The sequence below is a fragment of the Chenopodium quinoa genome, unplaced genomic scaffold (assembly GCF_001683475.1).
Source record: "Chenopodium quinoa cultivar QQ74 unplaced genomic scaffold, ASM168347v1, whole genome shotgun sequence".
NCBI lineage: Eukaryota > Viridiplantae > Streptophyta > Magnoliopsida > Caryophyllales > Amaranthaceae > Chenopodium > Chenopodium quinoa.
The window spans coordinates 3,832,841-3,843,984 of NW_018744633.1; the positions used below are offsets into that span (position 1 = coordinate 3,832,841).

The 11,144-nt window shown below is 30.7% G+C and overlaps 1 protein-coding gene across 1 annotated transcript; it reads right to left on the reverse strand.

Annotated features, from left to right (window-relative positions):
• LOC110701582 (high affinity nitrate transporter 2.5-like) lies at positions 1-1,691 on the reverse strand. The gene is made up of 2 exons (XM_021879215.1): positions 532-1,691; positions 1-432 (listed from the first exon to the last, which is right to left on the reverse strand). Exons 1-2 carry the CDS (start codon positions 1,689-1,691, stop codon positions 66-68), a joined length of 1,527 nt encoding a protein of 508 aa, XP_021734907.1. The 3' UTR covers positions 1-65.
• Positions 1,692-11,144: the final 9,453 nt, after the last annotated feature.

The window sequence follows — 11,144 nt, forward strand, 5'->3', positions numbered from 1 at the left end:
CTTTGAAGCGCAATAGTCTTCTTCAGTAAAATGTGGTTTAGGATCAAAATTAATTCCTACAATAATTATACAACATCACCCGGTTGTGAGATTTCTAATGGGATGGACTGTACTTTAGAGCTTCTCTCATTCCTACTGCCTTCGGCGAATTTCATGCTTACTTTATGAAGCCCTTGTTGCTGCTCTTCGGAGTCCCATTCCCTCATGTAGTAGTCTTCTTCTGTAACACCCGGTTTTGGACCGGCCAACATACCGCCCCATTGAGGGAAGTATATGGTTGTTAAGCTAAGGGTAGTAACAATGATTATAATACCCATATATGTTATTCCATCTTCTAATTTGAATTGTGAACCTCTGAAGAATATTACTTGGCATATAACTGCACCCGCGTTTCCACCTGCCCCTGATATCCCCTGTACCACACCCATTGACCTAAAAATAAACATACAGTCAAAGTGAGATATGTAAATAATGCAAAAAGTCAATAAAAATGAAACAGTTTAAAAAAACGGAGGAAGTAAATTAAAGTACCTTCTAGAGACAAAGGGAACAACCCCGAAACAAAGCCCTTCGGCTGCTTGGACTAGAAAAGAGAAGATCATCATAACCGCAATGGAAGTACTCAACGAGTCGAGTCGTCCCATAACAATACACATTACACCACTAAGTGTCTGGACAGTCCACCACCCCCATAACCTCCCCCTCATTCCAAACTTTTTCGCCATGAAATCGGAGAACAATCCACCAGATGACCTAGAGAAAATATTAACCATCCCAAAAAGTGCACCAACAATGCCTGCTAGGCTAAGGTTAAGATTAAATCGGTCATAGTAGTAGTAAACAACAATGTTGTTCACGGCTAACTCGACCCCAAAACTAAACCCATAACCTATAGCAGTAATCCAACCCCTGTAGTTGGTAATAGCATGATATACAATCTTCTTCGCATTATCCTTGTGCATCACACCGGACTTTTGTAATTGAAGAAAATTTCCATCAGGAAGGTCTTGGCCTAATAGCATGACTGCAAATGCTGCAAACATTTGCATAAAAGCGGGCACGAAAAATGCAACCCTCCAAGCTATAAATGGCGTATTAGCCATAGTATTATTAAGAATAAGATTGTAGAGAAGTGGCATGAGGAGGTTAGCCACCCCTCCGCCGAGGTTTCCCCACCCACCCGACTGGCCATTAGCAAGGCCAACAACCTTAGGAGAAAACATACAACTCATCCAGTATTGTGTAGACACAAAAGTGGCTAAAGAAAATCCGGTAAAAAACCGCATCATGAAAAAAGTAGCTGGTGTAGTAGCCATAGAAGATAAAAAAACAGCAGGAACTGTAAGAAAACAGACGGTTGCTGAGGCGAGCCGAGGACCGGTTAAGTCACAGGCAGCACCTAAGGCTAGACGGGCGAAAATCGCCCCGGAAACCGAACCAACACCGGCATTGCCAATGTCACTCGCGGTTAGGTTAAGGTTATCTCGGATAATTGGTAGAAGGGGTGGTGCAGCAAATGTGCAAATAAAACAAGTGAAATATTGAAACCAACATAAGTGAAATGCTCTCATATGAGGCTTTTCTATAGAAAATAATGGAAATGTCATGGCCTTGTTTTCTGTATCTACCGGAAAACTATATTTTTTTGATACTTCAAGTACACCGATATTATTCTTATTTTGAGTTTCCATGATGATTTACGATATAATCAGTAATATCACCTTAATAAAAAAAATGGGAAACGAATACTTTTATAATACAATGTACGAGTATTTGAATTGGCTAGAATTAAAGAAAGGAGGTAAGTGAGTTTAGGATGAAAAATAAGGTTCAAACAACAAAGCTATATATAGTACTTTTTGCTTGTTCATGAATTAAGATGTTTTATGTTGAACATGAGTACGGAAACTACGGACTTAGTAAATAGTAATATATGTGCCAGTGGTTATAAGCTTAATTAGTTCATTTCTGACAGCTTATCAATTAATCATGTGGAAGAACATTATGAATGTGATATGATATGTATAGTTGCATATCACAATGTAATTTTTTTTTTTTTGACAGGGACAATGTATTATTAATCACAATATAATGCATGATATATTTGATGGGTTGTTAGTGGTCAGAATTATATAATCATTTATTTAATCATACTACCAATATAACGAAAGTTCATCAAATTAGATGAGGACAAATGTTGTAATTAATGCCATACTTGATGAAATGATAAAATTAAAGGTGTTAAGTCAAAGATTGAATAAAATAGAGTAGAAGTATGAAATTCAGCAAGTGGCGCAATTAGTGAAGCATGCAGCAAATTAAAGCAACAACCTTGCTTAAATAAAATTAAAAAGCAATTAATAAGAAAGTAAAGATGAAGTGCGGTTAAAAAATTGGAAAATTCACGTGAAAACGTGTATGAAGCCGAAACGCTGGCTTCAAATGCGTTTTCCTACATCCTAATTGTACTATACGAATATTATTACCTTTTTTTAAAAAAATATGGTTAGGAAAAGTATCTTATTAAATGAGCCAAAAATATTACTTGGTACTTCATAATTTAATTATAGTATTTCCTTATTGTATCGATCTCTATATACACATAGGTGCATGTAAGAATCAATTGGCCTATTCTTCACAATACAAAATCACATCATACAAATAGTAATGTAAGGGGTTAAAGATTTGGTTAATTAAGATATAAGGGACTTAATTAATTAGAAATTGGCCTGGTATCTTTTTTTTTTTTTTCCTTTTTTTTGGCGTTAGTGTAACAAACTAAACAAAGTGTGAAGCAATTATTACGTGGGTATAATAACACTATTATTTTATTATCAATTCACAATTTTAATCAAATTTTCAACACTTATAAAATTATTATCTTAATAATTTTTTAATTATATATTTTTTAAAATTAAAAAAAAATGAAAAGCAAAAGACAGAAATTGTAAGATTTGTTCTCTTCAACTCAAGTTAGTTAAGAAAGTTTTTAATAGAGAGTATACATAGAATATTTTCCTCCTCGGTTTAAGGTTCAACTCAATCAAAACCACATACTACCACTTATATATAATCTCTACACATTATTACAGTAATTTCAATTAAGTAATCTACAATCAATTAAGTTGGTAGAGATGATAAGGAAACGTGTCATCGATGTAAGCAAGATTCTCTCTTATCGATGGACAAGTTAAGTTAAGCACAATAAACTTTCATGACAATAATTACGCACAATATAAGTACACAACAATATAGTGCAACTTGCTAAGGTTATCATGCTTTGATTCCTCCGTATTATTAAGTTTAATTTATTATTTGATAATTTTTGGTCTTTGACTTCTACAAATATATTCCCATTTTTTCCAATTTGATAAATCATAGAAGCTTCGCGATGTACTTAGTTGTTGAATAGTTGATCAATCTGTTGTAATGTTGTCATTGTATTTTCATCAACTGTATGTTATGTCCAATTTTTAAAACTCGGTAACCTATGAAGTTGACCTTGCTTTGCGTAAAGAACAAAAAAAAAAATTATACAAATACCGTCAAAGTAAAGATATTACAATGCGTTTGTACGTAGATCTTAGTTTCAAAAATATAGTTAAAAAAGTGTCTTCGATTGATCTTGGATTGGAATTGAACAAATATCTATCCATAGGTCATTAATTTGTCTCGATAGGTAAATTAGGCCTATTTATCGAGAAAGTATAAGAGGATATATTTTTCATCCCAAAAGGAACCTAGTTAGGGTTTACAGCCTTCCACATAAAGACAAAATTAAATCACCAAGATCAGATGCAATGAACACTAGAATAAAAAAGTGGCTCTTCATATTCAATTATTATAGTGTATGAGGTAAAGTTAAATAAAGAAAGGTGCCTTGAATATCATATCGACATCAGAACCAACAACATTATTCTACAACTATTGTACAAACTCCTTATCAGTAACTACTGACCTTTTTAACACACACTTGTACGTACCATAACATTTATCCACTTGACAAGCATCACAATCACCCCTACGTGACATACGAATTGAAGTGATGCATATATTAATTGTCCAAGTTTCACGCAAGATAGATCAAAGATACACAAAAGTCCTAAACAAGCTACCTAACTACTCCGTAATTTTTATATACCCACGAACAGAAGTAAGGGTATGTTCTCATCGACTGAACTAAATTAAACTGAACTTATTAGAGCTGAACTGATTCTTGAGAAACAAAGGTTCAACAATTCGTATAATATAACTTACCATAGTATTATGTTTTTGTTCTTGGAAGAAACTTTGTCTTTATAATATACTCCGTACTTCATAACTTCAAGTCGTATAAATTATTACTCCACTTAATATCTGACTTAGCAACAATAATTAACAATCTCTTTGAAATATTGAGAAAATCAACTCTTTTGGTCAATTACAGTTGTGCATTTGAACATAGAAAAGCAGTTAGTTAGGTGTACGTAGTACGGAGTAGTTGTGATAAAGTGTCACGACGACCAACACGGCTACACGTTGTACTTAATTTGTACTATACGGACTTACATATTAGTCAATTAGTCATTGATATGACATCTTAGCACATGCTTTGTCTTTTTTGTTAATTTAATTCCGTATTTTGTGGAGATAATCTAGCTTACCACATGATTAATGGCATTAAACCATTTTACAATTACAATTATATATTTTATTTCGAGAAAAAAGCCAAGGTTTAAATAAACCCAAGGAATTCATACATACAAAAATTGGAACCATGGTGAAATTAAACTCATTCAATATAGATGAAATGCATGAATAAAAGTACATTAACTAAGATACTTAGCGAATATAGCTTAATTATTAGATATGTAATTAATTTGTGTGTGTGTAAGGAAAATTTAGTAACACATTGTGAAACTTTAAAATAATTGAAAAACTTTTGTATACATCCGGTTTTCAGTAATTTATTGTATATCGGGTACACTTTTGTCAGATTTAGTATTACTTTTGTCAAATTTAGTGTCACTTTTGTCAAATTTATCAATGAAGCATAAATAACTCTTATATATGTCAGGATAACTTTTGTGCGTTTTAGTGTAACTTTTGCACATTTTATTGTCACTTTATAACAGATGTTCAGTAATTTACTGAACATCCGTTTTATTTAAAAGTTATTTGAGTTTTGTTTAGATAAAATACATCAAATTAATAGAAATCTAGGGTTTAATTAATTGTACATATACATTGATTGAATGCCATGCCATTAAAGAGTTAAAGTATATCATTTTCCATCTATTATTTGATTATTTTGTACAGGTATTCATGCTCGAACAATATAATCTAAACTCCAACAATTAACGATTACATATACACTCGATGTTATATTATAGTTAGTTCTGAGAGTGAGGGATAGCACAAATGGTTAGAGCTTTCATCCTGAATCTAAAAGGTTCAGGAATCAATTCTCACCCCTATCCTTATGGCTTCTAAAGACCAAAAAAATATTATAGTTAGTTCTCAATTTTGTGTCAAAAAAATTGCGAAATGAATATTTGCATGTGGTAGGCTAAGGGTCAGTTCACATTTACTGAACTGATTAGAGTTGAACTGAACTGAATATTTTATGAGAGAGGAAAATTAGGAACTGATTGGAGCTGAACTGAACTGAATATTTTATAAGAAAGGGAATGAACTGATTAGTGCTGAACTGAACTAAATTTAAGTAAATGTGAACATACCCTAATAAGTAGCTACATTATAACTCCACTAATTTCGGAATATTTCATATGAAACAAAACATGTGAGAAATGTCATAAAACCGAGTAAACTAATTAAAGAATAAAAATGACATTATGAAAAGTCAATGAGCATAAGTTTAATTATCAAAGCATATAAGGGGAAGGAATCGAAGCATGATATCTTATCACTTTCGCATTACAAAAAATGATATCTTATCACCTTCAAACCAACTTGCATTGATAACAGCATATTCCGAGTATAAAATTTTGTTAAGTCGGCAAAATTATTTATACCAAATACTCCGTATTTAATCAGCTACCCGTTAAAAATAGCCATGCAAATATGAAATATCACACGTCACCGTATACTCCGTAGTACGGAATAAAGTAGTTGCAAAGTATGGGGGATATTGCCCAAATGTATATTAGAGCTTTTTTGGTCAGCAGGCCACACCGTGTGGCTTGCTGCCAAGTCAGTAAAAATATTAGATTACGCGCGTATAACGAGGTTACTGATTTTGTCAAGGTTACTTGTATTTTTTTTCAGGGGTTACTTGTATTTTTTTTCAGGGGTTACTTGTATGGATTACTTATTCAGGAGTTACTTGTATTTTTCTTTTTTCAAGGGTTACTTGTATTTTTTTTTTCAAGGGTCACTTGTATGGATTACTTATTTAGGGGGTTATTTGTATTTTTTTTTTCAAGAGTTACTTGTATTTTTTTTCGAGGGTTACTTTTTTTTTTTTTTCAAGATTTACTTCTAATTTTTTTTCAAGAGTTACTTGTATTATTTTTTTTCAGGGGTTACTTGTATGGGTTAATTCAAGAGCTATTTGTATGAGTTACTTATTCAAGGGTTACTTGTATGAGTTACTTATTCAGGGGTTACTTATATGAGTTACTTTAAAGGTTACTTGTATGAATTACTTATTCAAGGGTTACTTGTTACTTATTCAACGGTTGCTTGTAAGACCCATACCAAACCAGTAACACCCTACAAGTAACCCTTGTGCAAAACTAGTAACACCCTACAAGTAATCCCTAACCAAACCAGTAACACCCTACAAGTAACCCTTGAGCAAAACTAGTAACACCCTACAAGTAACCCCTAGCCAAACCAGTAACACTCTACAAGTAACCCCTGACCAAAACCAGTAATACCCTACAAGTAACCCCTGACCAAACCAGTAACACCCTCACCAAACCAGTAACACCCTACATGTAACCCATGACCAAACCGGTAACACCTACAAGTACCCCTCACCAAACTAGTAACACCCTACAATCATTGACGTAGAATGTTTGATCTAAGATTCCACGAAGAAAACGAGCTCACATTTCTTTGGTTCTCATCGATTTCACTACTTCAAATGTTGTTGATGATATTAAGGATAATTAATCACAATTTTTCACAGCAATTTAACACCCAATTTCTAAAATTTTTCACAACAATTTAACACCGTGTGGCCAGTCACATACAAAAATTTGTAAATGTAGATTAATATGATTATGAATAAGGTTATTTTGGAAAAGTTTTGACATCTAAATAGAAATTGATCAAATGCTATTAGAGCATTTATATTTTAACTTACTAAAAAAATTTATATACACAATACACTTGGGTGCAAGGTCTAAAATGCACCCAAAATTATTTTCAGCTCTTGTTAAAAAAAATAAAAAATAAAAATAAAAATCCTAACTAAGCTTGATCTTATGGAAAGGGTACGTAGTACCTTCTAACCTCGAGGTTGGGGTTTCAATCCCCACTAGAGGCATTTTGGGCTGGGGATTCCCTTACATTTCCCCCCAATGCCAAAGTGCTTAACCCACTAATCTGGGGCGAGAGGCCCTGTGAGAGGTTCTGGCCTGGTAGCCCGATAGGGATGTTCTCTTTACCAACGTAAAAAAATTAATATATATATATATATATATATATATATATATATATATATATATATATATATATATATATATATATATATATATATATATATATATATATTAGCCAGGTCACGACGTTGCAACACTTGGTATTCCAACTTTTCGCCAAGTGTCGGGCCACATTGGAGCGATTTAAATAGACTTCATAATATATATATATATATATATATATATATATATATATATATATATATATATATATATATATATCGCCACATTGGAGCGATTTAAATAGACTTCATAAGATTTATATATATATATATAATTTTAAGTTTAGAATTTTATTTTTGATAAAAGACCAATATTTCAGAGATACAAATTGAATTATAATTTTATTATTCTAAAAAATTATCATATAAATTTAATTTTTTATGTCATAATATTTTATTTTTGGAGCGAAGGAATTAGTTTATATAATTTTAAGTTTAGAATTTTATTTTTGATAAAAGACCAATATTTCAGAGATACAAATTGAATTATAATTTTATTATTCTAAAAAATTATCATATAAATTTAATTTTTTATGTCATAATATTTTATTTTTGGAGCGAAGGAATTAGTTTAAAGTGTAAAACATCTATTTATAATACATACTAATCGGTTAAAATAATATACTTCATAACTAATAGAATTTTATTAGTACATAGATCTGTCAATTAGGGTTGAGTCATGAGTCATCCCGAATTGGGTCATCACTTTAGGTTACGAGTCAAGAAATGTTCAACCCTTACCCAAAGTTTTGGGTTTGGGTCAACCCAACGAGCTTTGAACATTTATTTTATTGAATTTATTATTTGTTTATTTATTTTAATGTATTAAATCGAACATTTCCACCAATATTAGTATTAGTCATTACATAGAACATGAATAATTGTTAAGTGCTAATTTTGTATCAAAAGCTAATCTATACTTCTATATTTAGATAGACTGTTAGTTAAAAATTCCATTTTCAATCAAATTAGGATAGAATTTTAAAATAAGTTTGTTGTTTAGAGTTTTATTTTCGATAATATTATATCAAATAATAAAATTATAATTAGGCCACAACACAACATCATCATTTAGCTTTTAACTTTTCGCCAAGTGTCATACTACGTTGGATAAATATAGATAGATTTTATAGCAAAAAAAGTTAATTTAGAATTCTATATTCAATCAAATTGAATTATAAAATATATATATATATATATATATATATATATATATATATATATATATATATATATATATATATATATATTATTTTAAAAGTCCATAAACAACTCGGGCATCGCACGGGACACAAAACTAGTATATATCTAATTCAACTCTTTGAATAGTTTTTCTAAGGTGTTCTTTAAATAAATATGAACATTTATAAAAATAAAAAAAATAAAAATAAATAAATAAATATATATATATATATATATATATATATATATATTTCAACTCGTTAATTCGTTATGAGTATTATTTTAGCCTTATAGGATTCAACCGTTCAAGTAATATACTTGTTCCTAACTTCCTATCTATCATCTACAAAGTTTTACAAAAAAAAAAAAAAAAAAAAAAAAAAAAAAAAATCTACGTATAAAATTAACAAAAGCCAGAAACGCGTTTCAAGAATTTAGGGGCAGGACTTCATAAACTATTATTTCACGTGAAATGATTAGTAACGTGAGGTATTGACTTTAAACTCTACTTATCTAAGTTATCTTGACTAATTTTTTAATTTTCTTTTTTGGCGCAAAGTAAGGTTATAGTTTGACTTACTGCTTCAGTTATTATGCCACATGCATGCAAACGAATTGTATTGGATATATTTTACTCAGTCTAGTATTATACGGCTAACACCGTACCTTTGTCGATTTATGTAGTAATTAAAGTTCTTCCTTTGTTTAATCAACATTGTCTTAACATCCACCACATTCCCTTGTCATTTCATGAATAATTATGTATTCATATGCACATTTTGTTTATATATATATGTGCAAAATTTCGACTTTTACACTATTTATATATTTTCTCCTTTAGTTATTTATCTATTAACTGATTTTTATACTTGCATGTCAATGTATGTACAACATCTCTGAAAAAATAATAAGAAATTGATTGAATGAATTCCTTTTTTTTTTCTCCCAAATTACACCATTTGCCATTGTGATCCATTGTGATATATATGCATATCACAGCTAGGGCTGTACACAGTTTGGTCTGGACCGTAACCAAACCAGACAAAACCGTATTTTAGTGGTTTGGTTTGGTTTACGGTTTAGAAAAATATGGTTTGGTTTCAATTTTTGGGGAAATTTGGTTTGCAGTTTGGTTTGGTTTTTCGAAAATTATAAACCAAACCAAACCGTAAACCAATAAACCGCATTTTAATATTTATGTGATTTTTAATTAAATTAAAATAGTTATTATGTATTATAAAAAATTAAAAAAACAAAAAAAAAAACATGAAAAATCATTAGAAGACTATACGGTCAGTATACTACTATACTCTATACTCATTCTCAAATATCAATACTTAAAATTCAATAGGTCATATAACTCATATTGCTCTTATTGTGTTAGCACTTAGCACCTGATTAGTTGGTTGTTATTTTTATTAAAACTTTGTAGTAAAATTTAATCCCTTTGGGCTAATTATTTAAACTTTATTAATATTTGACATGTTTTAGGAAAAAATGTCGTCTCATCATAAACCGCAAACCAAACCGCACCAAACCGCATTATTACGGTTTGGTTTGGTTTGGTTTCAATACTAATATGGTTTGGTTTGGTTTGGAAAATTGACCAAACCGTATTTTGCGGTTTGGTTTGGTTTAGACTCAAACCGCACCAAACCAGACCATGTTCACCCCTAATCACAGCTTCAAATCAGGAGTTCCAAGGCTCATCTAATTTTCAAATAATGCTATTATTCCGTACATAGCTAGTTAGTAGTTTTAATTAGCCTAAGCTAATATATTTATTAAAAAAAAAAAAGCCTAAGCTAAAACAACACCTTGATAATTCGTATAATTTCCCAAGTTCACATACCTTCTTCCAAAAAATGTGATCGCGATCTAATTAGTTGAACATAGCTTGGGTGAATGAAGTGTTAGAACCATAAACGTAATACGTGATACCTTAAAAATTGTCAAGCCGCCATATCAACTTTACTTTTGTTTAGTGATGTCAAGTTCATTCTAAAACCAATTGCCGATATAATTGGAGAAAGATAGAAGCTTACCAACGTTATAGACTTGCATTTTATTATTCGTCTCTCTTTAATTATTTCATTAATGTGGGACAATTAATCCCAACTCACATGAGAATAATTATATTTTAGACAAGACATTGGTGTCATTTACTTTTGTAAATTTATTAAAAAGACGATCTTGATTTATGCATGCAATCAATCATGTTGTGAAGATAAATCTACACCAATATGAACTGATCTAAGACTTGGAAGTATATATATTTGTTATTTCATAGGCACAAATTCTCAATAATTTA